At 43.6% G+C, this 17,067-nt stretch overlaps 1 protein-coding gene, 1 long non-coding RNA gene and 1 other non-coding gene across 4 annotated transcripts in view; 1 reads left to right on the forward strand and 2 right to left on the reverse strand.

The window, feature by feature from the left end:
• ATP8B1 (ATPase phospholipid transporting 8B1) overlaps positions 1 to 16,434 on the forward strand; it is a 120,732-nt gene extending 104,298 nt beyond the window's left edge. For both annotated transcript variants that reach the window (XM_047697287.1, XM_047697288.1), the window contains 9 exons: positions 292 to 367; positions 3,565 to 3,697; positions 4,094 to 4,382; positions 8,142 to 8,365; positions 9,490 to 9,573; positions 10,339 to 10,584; positions 10,904 to 11,042; positions 13,722 to 13,852; positions 14,766 to 16,434. In XM_047697287.1, the coding sequence (XP_047553243.1) occupies positions 292 to 367; positions 3,565 to 3,697; positions 4,094 to 4,382; positions 8,142 to 8,365; positions 9,490 to 9,573; positions 10,339 to 10,584; positions 10,904 to 11,042; positions 13,722 to 13,852; positions 14,766 to 14,990 (1,547 nt within the window). In that variant the 3' untranslated portion in view covers positions 14,991 to 16,434. The remainder of the gene's footprint in view (positions 1 to 291; positions 368 to 3,564; positions 3,698 to 4,093; positions 4,383 to 8,141; positions 8,366 to 9,489; positions 9,574 to 10,338; positions 10,585 to 10,903; positions 11,043 to 13,721; positions 13,853 to 14,765) is intronic.
• LOC125082092 (uncharacterized) lies at positions 211 to 14,881 on the reverse strand. Its single transcript, XR_007121884.1, has 5 exons — positions 14,742 to 14,881; positions 7,913 to 8,357; positions 7,514 to 7,613; positions 757 to 1,158; positions 211 to 606 (listed from the first exon to the last, which is right to left on the reverse strand). It is a non-coding gene; the product is annotated as an uncharacterized LOC125082092 (long non-coding RNA).
• On the reverse strand, positions 12,576 to 12,701 carry LOC125082784 (U6atac minor spliceosomal RNA). Its single transcript, XR_007122101.1, has one exon. It is a non-coding gene; the product is annotated as a U6atac minor spliceosomal RNA (small nuclear RNA).
• Positions 16,435 to 17,067: the final 633 nt, after the last annotated feature.

Here is a 17,067-nt window from a genome sequence, read left to right on the forward strand (position 1 = left end):
TACATTGCTACAGAAAAAAAGAGCATACTGGCTTGAATCTGCCTATTTCATGACTTGAAAAAAAGTCTCATTGCTAGCGAAAGTCCATCATTCATCAGTTGGAACAACACTTAATTTTTTTTAATTTATTTATTTTTAGATTTTTTTGTATTTTTATTTTTTATTAACATATAATGTTACATTATATATTATATACCTGTTTCAGGGATATAGGTCTATGATTCATCAGTCTTACACAATACACAGCACTCACTACAACACATACCCTCACTTAATATTTTTCTGTTGTAGAAACTGCTGAAAATATAGGATTTGCGTGTGAACTTCTGACTGAAGACACCACTATCTGCTATGGGGAAGATATAAAGTAAGTAAAGGCGAAACTAGAGGCAGTAGACCTGGCAGATGGGGAGAAATGGGAGCTGACTGTCCCCTCAGACAGTTTTCCTCACATTTAAATGAAGCAGGAGAACCCAGGTAGTTCCAAGTTATCATGATTTGGTCTTATTTTGCGCAGACTTTAGAGTTAGGGGAGCTTGGGGCCTTTATTTACTCTTTCAGGGGCCATTTATCTCCATTCCTTGGGGAGTCCTCCGTGCTTACCTGCTAACCAAAAAAAAAAAAAAAGAGAGAGATCAAGATGTTAACTAGCCAATTAATCTGAATTCTCTCCATGTGCTGCCCTTTCTAAGAATTATAATTTTGAAAGAAATACAGAAGGAAAGAACGCCACAGTTTTGCTTGGATGAGATGTACCTCTAGACTTGTCTGGATGGGGCGGGATATTTCAAAGCATAGCTTCTCCTGAACCCTCGAGAACCCAGGGGCACAGCGGACCCGGAAGGGCATCAGGAAGAGCCGTGTCCTGTTAAAAAGCTGAGAATGTGTTGCAGAAATTCTTAGGCGGTGCTGTCCTGACAGCTATATTTCTTTCTCAAATCATTTCCTTACAACACCTCCCCCAGGCTGTCCCAAGGCCAGAAGCTGTGGGCAGACACACATGCCTAGTCTGGTAGGATGATGAGGGACTTACGCTTGAGCTTAGCCCAAAGGCCGAGAAGTGATAAGATGATGAGGGAGTTGATGGTCATGGTTAGTCTTCTTTCTAATGATGGTGCTAGAGCTTTTGCGAGCTGTTCCAGTTTACTGGGCACCCGGCTAAATTAGACAAAATCGGGTAGCTCTAACATCTAAATAGATCAGTTCTGTTTGCATAAACCATGCCTCTTTGTGCTTTTTAGCTTTTAAAAAATAGGGATAGACAAATAAATACTAATACGTTTACGTAAGTAGTTTCTTGGTTTCAAGTTATTTGGCTAATGGCCAGATGGGCTTAGTTCTTAGAGATGGGGGCCTTAATAGAGTTAGGGTCTCTCTTTCTCAAGTGTTGAAAATTGGGCCAAGTAGCAAATTTTGTGAGCCTGCTGTTAGTTAGGTTTACTTTCTAGAGGGCTGACTCCATCTTTCTCTGTAGATGCTTCCTGAAAGGGTGATTCCTAAATAATGGTTTGGATGGGGAACTTCCTGTTTTTTCTCTTCCAGCCTTTTAGTGATTTGTCTTGATGACTCCTTAATTTCAACTTGAAAATGAACAATTAATGCAGAAAAAAAAGTAATAGATACCTAATCCTCTAGGGCACTGGTTCTCAACTGGGGGTGATTTTGCCTTCCAGGGAACATTTGGCAATGTCCGGAGACATCTTTAGTTGTCATAATGTGGGGGGCGGGGTAGGGGCCAGGGATGCTGCTGAACATCCAATAACACAATGGACAGCCACACACAGAAGAGAAGTCCCTGACCCCAAGACATAGTAGTGCTAAGGTGGAGAACAGTGGCTGTGTGTGTCATGAGAAAAGCTCTGGGCTGAGAGTAAGGAGACCTGAGTTTTCATTGCCATTTTCCTATCAATTTGGTGCAGGTCAATCACCTCATGTCTCTTGGATTTGATTTCCTTATTTGTAAAGGAAGAGTCTGGGTGAGATCTTTGTGGACCCTTCCACTCCCAAATTCCATAACTCATTTTTCTTTCACATGAATGTAGTATATGCGGTCTTCTCAATTACTTGTTGATATAAAGCACTGAGAATTTCTCAAAAGCAAACATAACTTTTTGTGGGAGTAAGCTGCTTCTTGCCAACTAGTAGCCACTGCTTATGATACACCGGGGGTTCACGCCAGGTATTAAAATTCAGATCAAGATTGCCTGCCTGCCCTCCGTTGCTTGTGAACATATTTTCAGCTATGTCTTCCGTGAGCTGTCTTTGGCAGATAACAAAGCACCAAGCACATGGTGCCCCACAGAGGGAGGAATTAAGACTTAATGAGATTATGTCATCAGATTTAAAAATGGGCAAAGGACTTGAATAGACTTTTCTCCAAAGAGGATGTACCAATGGCCACCAAACATATGAAATGATGCTCAACATCACTAAACATTAGGGAAATGCAATCGCTTCTCGGCCTTTTGGCTAAGATCAAGTGTAACATTAGGGAAATGTAAATTAAAGCCAGCATAAGCTGTCACCGTATACCCTTTTAGGATGGCTCCTATCAAGACAACAACAGGGCAGGGTGCCTGGGTGGCTCAGTTGGTTAAGCGTCTGCCTTCGACTCAGGTCATGATCCCAGGGCCCTGGGATCGAGCCTCACGTCGGGCTCCCTGCTCATCAGGGAGCCTGATTCTCTTCTCTTCCCCCTTCCTGTGCCCTTTCTCACTATCTCTGTCTCTCTCTTTTAAATAAACAAAATCTTTAAAACAACAATAATAACAAAAAACCCTAAAAACAACAACAAGCAAAAAATAACAAATGTGGGCAAGCATGTGAAAATTAGAACCCTTGTGCACTATTGGTAGGAAATAAAATGGTGCAGCTACTATGGAAAACAGTATCATGATTCCTCAGAAAAATCACAAATAGAATTACCGTATGATCCAGCAATCCTGCTTGTGGATATATATCACAAAGAATTGAAAGCCAGAACTCAAAGAGAGATTTTCATACCCAAGTCCATAGCAGCACTAGTGACAATAGCCAAAAGTAGAAGCAACCCAAATTCCCATTGATGGAGGGATGAATGGATAAACAAAATGTAGTATAGCCATGCAGTGGGATAGTCTTAAAGAGGAAGGAAATTCTAACATGTGCTACAATAGGAATGAACCTTGAGGACAGTGAAATAAGCCAATTGCAAAAACAAAAACAAAACCAAAAACCAAATACTGTATGATTCCACTTACAGGAGTTATCTAGAGTGGTCAAATTCACAGAAACAGAAAATAAAGTAGTAGGGACCAGGGACCAGGGAAAGGGGGAAATGGAGAGTTAGTTAATTGGTATAGAGTTTTCAGTTTTGAAAGATGAAAAGGTTCTGGAGATTGGTTACAAAGCAAAGTGAATGTACTTAATTCTACTGAACTGTATATGTAGTAGAAATAGTTATGATAAATTTTATGTGTTTTTTAAATCACAGTTTTAAAAAGATTATTTATCCAAAATATCTCACAGTCAAGGGCCAGTTTATAGTCTTGTACTCTTAAAACACTTAAATTTCTTTCCCCCCAGTGCTCTTCTTCACACAAGGATGGAAAACCAGAGGAATAGAGGTGGCGTCTATGCAAAATTTGTACCCCCGGTGCATGAACCTTTTTTTCCATCTGGTGAAAACCGTGCCTTGATAATCACTGGTTCTTGGCTGGTGCGTATCATTACTGTATCTGTACCTCTGGCTTAAACTAAAGCAGTTCATTGTGGACTGATTTGAGATGGTTTCCCATATTAACTGCCAACCTAAAAATCTCTTAGCCTGCAAATGAATGGGCAATTTCCCAAGTTTGAGAATTAATATTATATGATCTACAAAGGGAATTATATCACACTGGTAATCGTGGTTATCCCTGCCTCATCAATCAATGGGTCATTTTAATTTTCTTCCTTGTACATTTTTGTATTTTCTAAATTTTATAGTAAATGGGTTTTCTGGTCAGAACAGTATCCGCCATGATGAACCCAAGAACCATCACATGATTAAGGTCTTGGGAATGACACTCTTGACATAAAAACGCAAATGGTTGTAATCTCTGATTCCACCCAGAATGAGATTCTTCTGGAGAAAAAGACCAAGAGAAGTAAGATTCTGAAGCTGAAGTTCCCAAGGACCGAGGAAGAACGACGCATGCGCACGCAGAGTAAGCGGTGTCTGGAAGCTAGGAAAGAGCAGCGGCAGAAGAACTTCGTCGACCTGGCGTGCGAGTGCAGCGCTGTCATTTGCTGCCGGGTCACCCCCAAGCAGAAGGCGATGGTGGTGGACCTGGTGAAGAGGTACAAGAAGGCCATCACGCTGGCGATCGGAGATGGGGCCAACGATGTAAACATGATCAAAAGTGAGTCTTGCCCACAGCCGGTGCCACCGGAGCTGCCAGAGAGAAGCAATGGCAGGGATGTTTGGGCGGGGCGGGTAGTCTTTCCGACTGTCACTGCTCAGGCTTTCATAAAGCAGATGCCTGACAAAGGCCTTTCGCATGAGGACGACACCTATGACCCTGCCCTCAGGAAGCTCAGGCTACCCAGTAGGCGAGAGCAGGGAGGACAGTGCCACTTGGGAAATGCCTAGTGGAAGATGAGTTCCAGATGGGGGAACTTAGCCTTATTTGTTGCCCTCTTTTACATACATGTGGATTTGTTTTCCTTCTCTTGCTACTTCTCCATATTACCTTAAGGCTTATTAAAAAATTCTATTTAATAGTTTTGCAAAAATCTCTGCTGAGCTTGGAGTGAATTCTCTTGGTTTTTGAGAGCATTTTTTTTTTTTTTTTCCTCTGAGCATCTTTTTCTAGGGCTTTCTTCTTGGTCTTGGCAAACTGGGTGACCAGGGTAACATACGTGGCACTGAGGCAAAGCTCCAACATGGTCTCACGAGCCTCCTGACCTTCCTAGAAGAGTGTCAAGGGTTGTTTTGCTGGTTGGAGCACCCTAGGTCTTCAAAATGGAAGAACCGAGTCCTGTCATGCAGAAATACATTGTGCTCGTAGTAAAGTGTGCAGAACCAAACCCTCATCAACATGTCTGAATCCTGGGTTGGTTTTTGCTTTTTTCTTCCCTTCCTGTGTTCCTGTCAGGGAGCTTCTCATAATGGAAAGGCCCCAGCTAGCAAGACCTGAATGCTTGTCCTCACTAGGATGCCAACATGCTGTGTCACCTTGGGCTCATGCTCAGGCCTCAGCTTTCTCATCTAAAAAACAATATTCTCTTTGATTTCCCTCCAGTTTTGTGGTATGATTAAGATGAACTGTCTGTTATATGACCACCCATGTCCTGTTATGCTGGCTACTTTAACTGTATAATGTATACTAGGCTTAATTCAGCCTATTTTGTAATTCATGTCTTTTTCTTTTCTTAGAGTCTCCTCCTCCTCCTTCTCGATCTATACTAAGAATATTCCAACTTTATCTTCCTCAGCAGGAGTCAGCTGTATGACGTATGTCTTCTTTATCATGTCTATGTCTGTGGCCACCGCTAGTTGTCATTCCTCTCCAGTGTGTTTTGCAAGTGTTCACCCTCCCGTAGGACTGGCATTCTTGCTCCAAATGCTATCAATTTCTTGCCCCTACAGTCGGTTCTAGTTCATTTTCCATTTGGGATGAAAATCAAAGAAACACAGGTCTCCTCAGAAGTCCAAGTACTGATAGTGCCTTTTTGTACTTTAGAAAAACTGGCATCACTTTCGTCTGCATAAAAAATAGTATGCAGAAATGATATTTGCGTAGAAGGAAGTACAGTGAAATTTAAATGTCCAAAAATCTGGCCATTTGATAGCATGTTCCACGTTTAGTAGTGTAGCCCAGTGGAAGTGGAGGGAATTGAAACCCGCCATATGGACGCCAGGACTCTCCAGGGCTGCCCGCCCTCTCTCCCTCTCTTGGGCTGGAAGAGGTCTGCTGGCTGGTGCCCTAAGAAGGTCTAACACCCTAAGAAGGAACAAGCAACATGAGAGGGGAGACAGAGGCAGAAAAGCGTGAGGACCTGACGGGTTTGTTAAACAGCTATGAAGGAGCCTACCAGTGAGGCATCTGAAATTACATTTTTGAAGCTTCAGGTGTCTATATTTAGATCATAGGGGGAAAAAAAGTGTGGCCTTATAAAGTACATCTGTTCAGTTGCCTTGAATCCCCTGTGAGCTGTGGCCGTGTTCATTTCACATACTGTCCTTGGTGTGCTCAGCAAAAAGGCTGGGCTGGACATCAGGGCCTGTGGCCGGCGTTCCTCCTCCCTGGCTCCAGGAGCATCTGCATATTTCCCTTTGTTGCTTGTTCAGGAAAGAAGGCCATGATTTGGGAGGAAAGGGCAGTTTGGCAACCATGACTAGTCATAAGAATTATTTATGTGTTTTGAAAGAAATCATAAATACTGACTGAGACATGCAATTTATTCTCTTTTCTAGAATTGCAAAGTGCTGCTGAAAACTTAGGTTTGGCCAAGTCACTGTGTTGCTTTGAATTTGCCAGACCTTGTATTCTGCCACCATGGCAGGATTTTGGGAGCGTCTTTCAGTTGGAAACCCTCCTGAGTTGGCAGTCGCTCTCAGGTCTAAGCAAAAATACATTGTGTTCTCCAGCACATGTTCTCTAATTGATGTCAGTACAGCTTTACTTCCATGTCTTTTAAGACCTAGATAAAGTTCTTAATTCTCAAAGTTGAAACTGTGACTAAGTGACTTTTGGAAGGATGGATAAAAATTTGACTTTCATTTTTATCCATTCTGGAACCTTCCCCAGGAAAAAACTGTGCCTCTTAAGGTCATGGTGGGCCACGATTAAATGCTGAAAGTTTAATGTTATCTTTGCTAAAATACTTTTGATTGCAAATATTAGAGAATTAAAGTAAGCTCAAGACAAAAAGATAATTTATTTTGAAAAGATAAAAAGATGGGGGCACCTGGGTGGGGGCTTCGTTGGTTAAGTGTCTGCCTTCAGCTCAGATTGTGATACCAGGGTTATGGGATCAAGCCCATGTCAGGCTCCCCCACTCAGTGGGGAGTCTGCTTCTCCCTCTGCCTCTCCTCTGCACTCTTGCTCTCTCTGTCCCAAATTTAAAAAAAAAAGAAAAAAAAAAATTTTGTGCCTCCCAAGAAGCCAAGCCTCAGAAAGATGCTAGAACCAGGACCTAGAGCTGCACCAGGAACCCAGCTTCTGGTTTCTCCCTCTTTCTAGACGACTTCACTTCTCTGCCCCTCAGGGGGGGAAAAATTATATATATTTTTTCTCTGTCCCACAACTTAAGAATGTACAGGTTAAAATTCCAAACACAAACACGCCCAAATCTTAATTCCCAAAATGTGAAAGCGACACTGATCGCCCCAGCTTGGGTTTTCAGTCAAGGTTAGTACAAGAACCAGACCCCGCTGGGTACTTTAAGCAGGAAGTGATTAATACAAGGGACGAGGTGCTCATGAAAGCTCTGGATGGACGGAAGAAAGCAGGTGCTAGCACAAGTCTCTAACATCTTAGTCCCTTACTGGAGGAGCTTCTAGCTTTGAGGCTCCTGTGAAGGGCTTTTCAGTTGAGCAGCCTTTGTCTATCAACATCCAGGCAGCTGGAGAGAGGATATGAACTGTGCTGCAGAAATGCCAAAAAAAAGAAAGAGGTGCTGAGCTCCAGCTCGCGTCGACTTCCACTTCAAGTGGGTCGTAACAATGGAACCCAATTCACAAACAGAACTAGTGCCAGGGAGGTTGGGAGGGCCAGTGTGTAGCATCTGCTGCTGAGGACCTATCTGCCCTCAGCCAGCTCAGCCGTGGCCAGGGACGCAGGGACCAGGGACGCACAGTCTGCACCGGACTCCTCGGGTTGACCCCGTGGGTGGGAAGGATGGCTAACGAGCTGGTCTAATAATCCTAATGGAATTTGCCACCCACCTGAGATCCTTCCACAAATACCTTTTAGAGGCCCCAGCGTGTGCTCTTTTGAGCAAACCCGTATTGGACATCGAGTTCAGAAGCTTGGGTGGGGCGGTGAGCAGGAGTCTTCACGTGTATTGTTCCAAGAATGTGTTTCTGTGTTTTGCCGTGGAAACATTTTCATCACCTCAATGTTTCACCTTAAAATTAGCTTATGATTCACGTATGTGCTCCCTCTGCCCCACAGCTGCCCACATCGGCGTTGGCATAAGTGGGCAAGAAGGCATGCAGGCGGTCATGTCAAGCGACTACTCCTTCGCCCAGTTCCGATATTTGCAGAGGCTGCTGCTGGTGCACGGCCGGTGGTCCTACATACGGATGTGCAAGTTCCTGCGCTACTTCTTCTATAAGAACTTCGCATTCACTCTGGTTCATTTCTGGTACTCCTTCTTCAATGGGTACTCTGCGCAGGTAACAACGATAATTAGTATTATCTGATGAGTAGAAGTCTTCCATAAATAAAACTCTACTTCCGAAAAAACCATTTCCCCTCCATACTTGGGGTTTGGATGCTCGCTCTCTCTCAACAGTTGAGGCATGGGTTGAGATTATAGATGACTTTCCTAAAAGGTTTCTGGTGCTTTAAAAAATACTTTTGCCTTCAGAAAGTTGAGATTTGTGCCTGACCTACTGGCTTTTGTTACGTGTCTTTGCCTTTACCCTAGATTTTTTTACCCTGGGTCACCTTGCCATTAATAGCGAGAACAAATTACTCAACGCTGAACATATAAAGTGATATTGTGACAGGCTACAGGGATTATATAAATTTTGGATGATCATCAATCTGTTCTCTTCACCTGTTGATTTTTGGTTTTGTTAGTGCTGAAATGGCAGTGGGGGACATACAGAATATGCTGAAATGGTGATACAGCAGAAAAATATCATTAGTAACAATGAACCTAAAATCAGTGCTTGTGGTTGTCCAGACTTCTGATGCCACAGACAGATGGTATCAGAAGAGCCTTCAAACCCGAGGGCCCGGGGCAGCCTTGAGCACAGTGTGGGCCTTCGACCTGCTCCCCGCAGGCCTGTGTGGAGCTGGTGGCGATGAGTGAGCCCGGCTCCTCTCCACCGCCCTGACGACCCGTTTGCGCATGGTCTTGCTTACGCTTCCAGGAGCCCGTTTTTCATATTCACATTCTGCATGTGATGTTTACATGGAAATGTGAGACTCGCAAAGCAAAAGAACATTTGAATGATACCTTACGTGCTTTTTGAACCAGTTTTTGTGTTATGTATTCTAATTCATCAATCAAGGGATGTAAAAAGGATCGGCACCAACGTATTTTCCAGCATTAGTCAAACAGAAGGGACTCCTTTTCCAAAACATGTTTTGGTGTGTATCCCCCGATCTGTGTTGGAAGGCAGGTTTGTTTCTGTGGAGCACTCTTTGATTCTGCCCGTTCCATGGGATGTGGCTCCAGCAGAGGCCGCACACAGCCGGGGCCCTGCCTGCTCCGGGAGAGGGAAATGCGCGTGGACTGGACGGGCAGCGCGTGCTGGTTGGTGACACGGCCACTGTCTTCTCCCCACAGACCGCATACGAGGACTGGTTCATCACGCTCTACAACGTGCTCTACTCCAGCCTGCCCGTGCTCCTCATGGGGCTGCTTGACCAGGTAGGAGCCTTGTGCGGACGTGGACACTTCAGGGCCAACTGGGCCCCTGTTTGAGAAGTTAAAAGCGAATATTTCAGTGCATTCTTTTGGTTTTCATGGCTTCCCGAGAAAACCTTGTCCTGTTGTTCAGCGACCAGAATAGCTGCTGTGCTTCTGTACGACAGTGACGAAAGGGGATTTCTGTGCCTGGGCTGAACTCATGGACAGGAGAGTTTTATTATCTCCCTTTTGGACACTAGGAGTTTCTTGTCAAGACACCTGGCAGTATAGTCTGTCTCTAGAGGAGTGACTTTAAAATTGTTTTACTCTTTCTCCAAATGTCTGTGTTCAATTTCCCAAATTAGTCCACATTTCATCCAGGGGCAGTTCTTTGTTATTAATGAATAAAAAGAATAATCTGGAATTAACCCATCAACTTGGATGTGAAAAGACTTTCTAAAAAAAATTAGAATATATGCTCCCAGGAGGTAAAAATAGTTTCCCTACAGTTTTTTTTTTTGACATGACTACTGGCTTTCCTTCTATGAGTAGCAAACTAATAGATCTCTACCTAGTCCCTTTCTTAATTAAATAGCAAATAACGGTGGACTGAAGTAAAGGTGTTTGTCTCTGCACACTGTAACCATTCAGGACTTAACCTTGTTGAGGTTTTGCCTTCCTAAAACTAAGCTGAAACTCTTTGTGAGAGAGAAATTGGAATGGATCTCGGAGCTCTTGGGTCCTGGAGGGTACACAACTATTTTTTGTGTGTTTTTTCCCTTTAAGGATGTGAGTGACAAACTGAGCCTCCGCTTCCCTGGGTTGTACGTCGTAGGACAAAGAGACTTACTATTCAACTACAGGAAGTTCTTTGTAAGCTTGGTGCATGGAATTTTAACATCGATGGTTCTCTTCTTCATACCTCTGGGAGCGTATCTGCAAACTGTGGGACAGGATGGAGAGGCGCCTTCAGACTACCAGTCTTTTGCTGTGACCATTGCTTCTGCTCTTATAATAACAGTGAATTTCCAGGTACATGGCATCAGCCGACTGTTCCCAGTATCTGTCAGTTACCTGCGTTTCTGTACACGGACCAGTGTGTGCATGCACCTGGCTCCCAGTCTCTCTCCCGCTGAGCCTCGGCCGCCTTAAAAATGCAAATGCTGTCTGCACCCCTTACACCGAGCACATTTCCTGCTTCTTGCCTGAGCCAAGGATAGTTTTTGATTGTTCGGTATTCAAGCCAAATCATGCCTGAGTTGTTGAATTCTATTTTCAGAATCCTTAGATTCTTTATTCCTTGGTAACTCCCCAAAAGTGAATGCTCTGTTTTTCTCTGGTTTCTCTACAGATTGGCTTGGATACTTCTTACTGGACTTTTGTGAATGCTTTCTCCATTTTTGGAAGCATTGCTCTTTATTTTGGCATCATGTTTGACTTTCATAGTGCTGGAATACATGTCCTCTTTCCCTCTGCATTTCAATTTACAGGTTGGTATTTTCTAAATTCCAAAAATAAAGGTATAGAAAAGTGTTACTGGTTTAGACTCCAAGGTAACTTCTAAGTAATAACATGACGTGTAAGTTATTGCTAGTGAAAATTAATGTCCCGACTGGTAGCTGAATGACGGTGGTGGGCTGGAAGTGTAGGGATAATGTGACAGGAAGAAAGCAAAATTTAAAAATTTGATACAATTGTGCATCTATTCAGTTAGACAGGAGATTCCCCCCCCCTCCAAATCTAATATTGGTATGTTCCTGGGAAATCGAGTATCATGTAATGCTGGTAGCATGATAATATGATGTTTCCAAAGCACTATCTGGAAATATATAACAAACTATAAAACTTCTCATACATTTGGACCCAGGATTTCCACTTGGGGAAAACACCTAAAGATAAAACATACCAATTTTTGGAAAAATCAATTTGTACAAAGATTATACCACTGCAATTCTAATTGTTTTTTAAAAAATGGAAATAGTTCAAAGACCTAATATTATAGTAGCTAATCAAGGTATGAGTCCCATATGATGAAATTTTAGAATTCCAAAGTGGAAAACCTACCACATCATTAGAAGTCTGTATGCAGAGGGGCGCCTGGGTGGCTCAGTGGGTTAAAGCCTCTGCCTTTGACTCAGGTCATGATCCCAAGGTCCTGGGGTTGAGCCCCGCATCGGGCTCTCTGCTCAGCACAGAGCTTGCTTCCCCTGCCCCCTCTGCCTGCCTCTCTGCCTACTTGTGATCTCTGTCAAATAAATAAATAAAACCTTTAAAAGAAAATGTATGCAAAGCAATAACTAAACTTACAAAAATAGTTTAGAAATGGTTTACAGCTGTATAAAATAGGACAAATGATAAATGCTAGAATGAATTTGAACTATTTCATACCTATTACAAATTTTTAAATATCATGAATTAGAATTTACAAATTTCTTAATTTATTAAATAGAGTAGCTTGGATTCATAATGAGGAAAAAAGTCCCCCATAAACTAGTTTCCCTGTAAAAGATTAATTTGTTGGGCACCTGGGTAGCTCAGTGGGTTAAGCCTCTGCCTTCGGTTCAGGTCATGATCTTAGGGTCCTGGGATCGAGCCCCACATCGGGCTCTCTGCTGGGCAGGGAGCCTGCTTCCTCCCCTCTCTCTCTGCCTACTTGTGATTTCTCTCTGTCAAATAAATAAATTATTAAAAAAAAAAAAAAAGATTAGTTTGTTTTTGGAGGTTTTTTTAATGGCCGGCTGTAAAAAGACATTTGCTGTGGTAATAACCCTTTTCTTGGGATTGAGGTCATTTTTTTGATGATTGTTTTTCTTCACCGACTCTTTTTTTTTTTTTTTTTAAGATTTTATTTATTTATTTGTCAGAGAGAGGGAGAACACAAGCAGGCAGAGCGGCAGGCAGAGGCAGAGAGAGAAGCAGGCTCCCCACTGAGCAAGGAGCCCGATGCGGGACTTGGTCCCAGGACCCTGGGATCATGACCTGAGCCGAAGGCAGCGGCTCAACCAACTGAGCCACCCAGGTGTCCCAAACGTTGGTTAGATGCCACGAAGTAGATGGCAATGCTTTAACCGTATGCATGTTGTCAGGCCCGAGGGCCTCTTCCATCCTTGTCAAGGGGAGTGCTAACCTTCTCTCCTTTCATAAAATACCCGACTCTGTGTTTTAAAAAGCTTATTAGTACCCCGTTACTTAGAATATTCCCAAAGGGAGGGAGTGTTTTTTATTTAGCAGTGAAAAACACATTTAAAAAATTAAGGCCAGTACTTTTATAAACTTGCAGTGTAAGTACAGGGAACACTGTGATAGATTTGGCTCTAAGGGATGTTAATTATAAAACTGGGTAGTTATATATGATTATCTAGTTGTATGAATTATTACTTTCTCTGACATAAATTAGCTGCCGAACTGCAATGGAAAAAGCGAGGCTCTAGTCAGATGGATACAGGGTTTAATTTAGGAGTTGCCACAGCTAGTTGTTACCCTGGGAAATCTTTACTTCTCCACAACTCAATTTCCTTGTGTCGCAAGAAGGTTACTCTTCATCCCTCAGAGGTAATTAAATGGCATGACCTGTATAAAACACCTGCCATAAGGGCTGTCATACTAATGGCAGGGCGAGTTGCTACTGTTACTTGGAGTTTCAAACTATATATTGGAAAGTAAATTCCTGGAAAAATGTATTAGTATAGATGGCCTAACTTTGCATTTTTACCTAATGCAATGTCAAAAAACACTTTCTTTTTTCCTTATTTAGTGGTTCAGTGATGTACACTTGCCTTCCTCATTTTGCTTTGCTTAGTCCTATTTTTATTTTTTTAAAGATTTTATTTATTTGACACACACACACAGAGACAGCGAGAGAAGGAATATAAGCAGGGGGAGTGGGAGAGGGAGAAGCAGGCTTCCTGCCCAACAGGGAGCCTGATGCGGGGCTCGATCCCAGGACTCTGGGACCATGACCTGAGCTGAAGGCAGATGCTTAGCGACTGAGCCACCCAGGCACTCTGCTTCGTTCCGTTTTTAAAATGTTCATTCCTTCAGCAGTGACAGGATATTCTGGGGAGGCCAATCTGTGAAAGTTTACCACAGACAATCATTTAAGGCTTAAGGAATGTTCACTCTGCCCTGAGGACGAAGGACCCTGGGACTCACTGTCCATGTTTTTACAGGCACAGCCTCAAACGCCTTGAGGCAACCATACATTTGGCTGACCATCATCTTGACCGTTGCCGTGTGCCTGCTGCCCGTCATTGCCGTACGGTTCTTGTCAATGACCATCTGGCCATCAGAAAGTGACAAGGTACAGAAAAATTAGTATTCTCCTCATTCTGAGTGCCCCTCACAGAAAGCAAGGCCTGTCCCCAAAGCAGCTTTGCTGCAAAATTCTAAATCCGTGCCAAGTTTGGTGTGAACATTTTTTAATACTACTTCTCTTTAACTCCATCTTGCAAATAAGTCCTTTGGGACTGGGACTTTTGTTTGCATGCTTTTTATTTTAAACATTATCAAAGGGAGAATAGTATAAGGAACCCCATAGGTCTATCCGCTCAATTTAACAATTATAATACTAACATTTTTCCCTGCGAAGAGGTTGGGGTTTTCTTCATTTCAAGAAAAATGCCCCCTCTTCTGGCAGGATCCTCTGAGCTACAAGTTGTCCAAATAATGCATCCCTCCAGCTCGCACACTGACTAGCAGGCTTGGGGGACTGAGCGCCTTAATGTCTGTTAGAAAAGACTGGGGTTCATTCCATCGCTCCCCTCTGCTATCCTCGCTATAGCTTCAGCGTGGAGCTGAGGGTTGGCTGCTGCAGTTCTGGGCATCTCCTGACACCTCACTGGCCAGGGGACGCCAGAAGCTTTCCCTCAGGAGCCCCGGAATGGGGCATCGGAGGGCCCCCGCCCAGTCCTGCCAGGCCTCTGGGGCCAGACCAGGTCACGAGGCTGTTCCTGGACGGCTGAGCGAGGCAAGTCTCCGGTCCTGCTCCTGGGAGCGCCATCCAGTAGCGTAGGCGAGTGGCGTTTTCGGCTCCCGCTTTCTGGCTGGGAGACCTTGGCAGTGCCCCGTAACCTCTCTGTATCAGAGGAGGCCGGGGCCGCCGCCTTCCAGGAGACAGCTTGGCCCCCATCCATGTTAGTGCCCGCCTTGTCCCCCTCCGCTGTCACGCGGCGTCCCACGCCATCCCACACCTTCCATGTCTCTGCCGCCCGCAGATTCAGAAGCACCGCAAGCGCTTGAAAGCCGAGGAGCAGTGGAAGCGGCGGCAGCACGTGTTCCGCCGGGGCGTGTCCTCCCGCCGCTCCGCCTACGCCTTCTCGCACCAGCGCGGCTACGCCGACCTCATCTCCTCTGGGCGCAGCATCCACAAGAAGCGCTCCCCCCTGGATGCCATCATCGCCGAGGGCACCGCCGAGTACCGGCGGACCGTGGAGAGCTGACGCGCCTGCCCCCCGGGTACAAAAATGTCTTTTTTTACGGAAAGATTCTCAGGACTTTTTTAAGACAAGAAAACCCTGAATTTGTCATGAGGATGTTAAAGAACACCACCTTCATCACAAGCTGCTTGGGCTGCTGGACTGTTGCAATAGCGAAGGATACCTTCCCAAGTCCTGTTACTCACCTGTGTTCTTTATGATTCAAAGGGAACGTGTTAATCCAGGCTCCATCTAGGACAACAGAATTAGGAAATGTCTTCTATTTCAATTCAAATGGTACCCGTTGTAAAATCACATTTAGATCATCCCGTCTGGGACCTTCAACATGAATTTCCAGAGGCTGCTTTCTTCCCCATAGGCTACCTTTTTAACAAAGATCTTGTATTTATAATGGCAAGGACAAAAAATTCATGAATGTTCATCACCTGGAAGCAAAGTGGTCCGATGACTTTTTCAGAGTTGATAATGAACTGCGTGGTTTCCTCTTCTCCTCCTATTTGTTTAATAGCTCAAGGAAACCACTTCACATTTCATAAGTACAAGCCTTCCATCTGCTAAGTTTACTACCAGGTTAAAAGTGTGCATCATGTATGTTTACTCTTACTTTGCATATTATTTTAGCCACTTCCTTCCCTACTTTCATTTTTAAAAGATGTGTTTAAATATTTATGGGCTTTTTTAAAAAGTTCTTAAAAACTAAGGACATCAGTGATAAATTGTGATTTTTTGGGGGGTAAAGCTTTCTTTTGAAAAGCAAACTCTATACCTGCCTATATATGTATTTTATAAGGGACTTGAACAGAGGCCTCACATTTTCACTTGTCTTATGTCTTCAAAGAAAAGGCTGTTGGCAGCCACATTTCTAAGACTAACAGTGTATCCTTCAAAAATTGAAATTAATTTTAAGCAATTATGGAAACTGTCCTCAAAGAGTCAAAAGTTATTTTTCTAGAGGCTTTTCTCATTCTGTGTTTTTCACACATTAATTTCCATATTCTAGTAAAGATACAGAAGTGTTTTCAATAATTCTGTTCTTTACCATTAGGCTGTGAATGTTCCCAATATCTGTCCCCTTTGAATTCCTGTAAGAAAATCACAACATGTATATAGTTCATATTCTAGGTATGATGAAAGAATGTATGGGTCTTTATCCTATGGAAGTAAATTTCTGGAAGTTTACAACTTTATCTTGTAAATTAAAAAAAAAAACAAAATTGTTTTTTCTTTTGTTTGGTAAAGCAAAGTTTGTTTGTATAATTCTCAGTTTTCTCTCCTGTTTTGTGAATTGTGGGAAAAGTCGACAATGCAAATGTGTCAAAGACTTACACTGTCGGGTGCAATATTAACAATTTTAAAATGCGAATTGCTTTGGATAAATTATTTCTATATTCTGTAAATCTGAGATTTAATGTATATTTTTGTTTAAAAAATAAATGCTTTAGTAAAATCTTTGGAATGTATCTTTTAAGTAGGGGATGTGACAGGAGCTAAAGAAACACGGGGGTCCTCTTGTGGTGAGAAATACAAGTTGGGACAGGGTGCTAAGTCTTAGCAGAGACGGGAGAGAAGAGGCCGTCAGACTGTAAAAGGCCAGCGGATGCGGATTAACAAATGGCAAGGGCAACTGTGTCCAGGCAGGGTGCATCTTTGGATACTTAGGTAAGGCAATGACCTCAATTCTGAAGGTAGAATAAAAGCAAAGGTAACCTTTGACCAAAAGTAGGGGCTGGGAAGTGAGTAAATGATCAAAGGGAAATGAAGGCGTTGAGGGGCAAGAGAGCAGATGAGGAGAAGGGGACCTGAGGCTTGAGGCTGGGGGAGGGCGGAGCATGACCGGCCGGCTACAGGATGGATGGCACTCCTGGACAGGATAGAAAACTGTGACCCCACCAAAGAAATGGGACTATGCCACAGACTTTTTCCAGAGAGAGCATGGGTCTAAGTTGGGGGTGGGGGGATCTGAAGCAGATTCAGCACCACCCGATGCAGGGCTGTATCCCAGGACCCTGTAGGACCTGAGCCGAAATCAAAGAGCCAGACGCCTGACCGATGGAGCCACCCAGGCGCCCCAGGACTATAC

The sequence above is a fragment of the Lutra lutra genome, chromosome 12 (genome assembly GCF_902655055.1).
Source record: "Lutra lutra chromosome 12, mLutLut1.2, whole genome shotgun sequence".
NCBI lineage: Eukaryota > Metazoa > Chordata > Mammalia > Carnivora > Mustelidae > Lutra > Lutra lutra.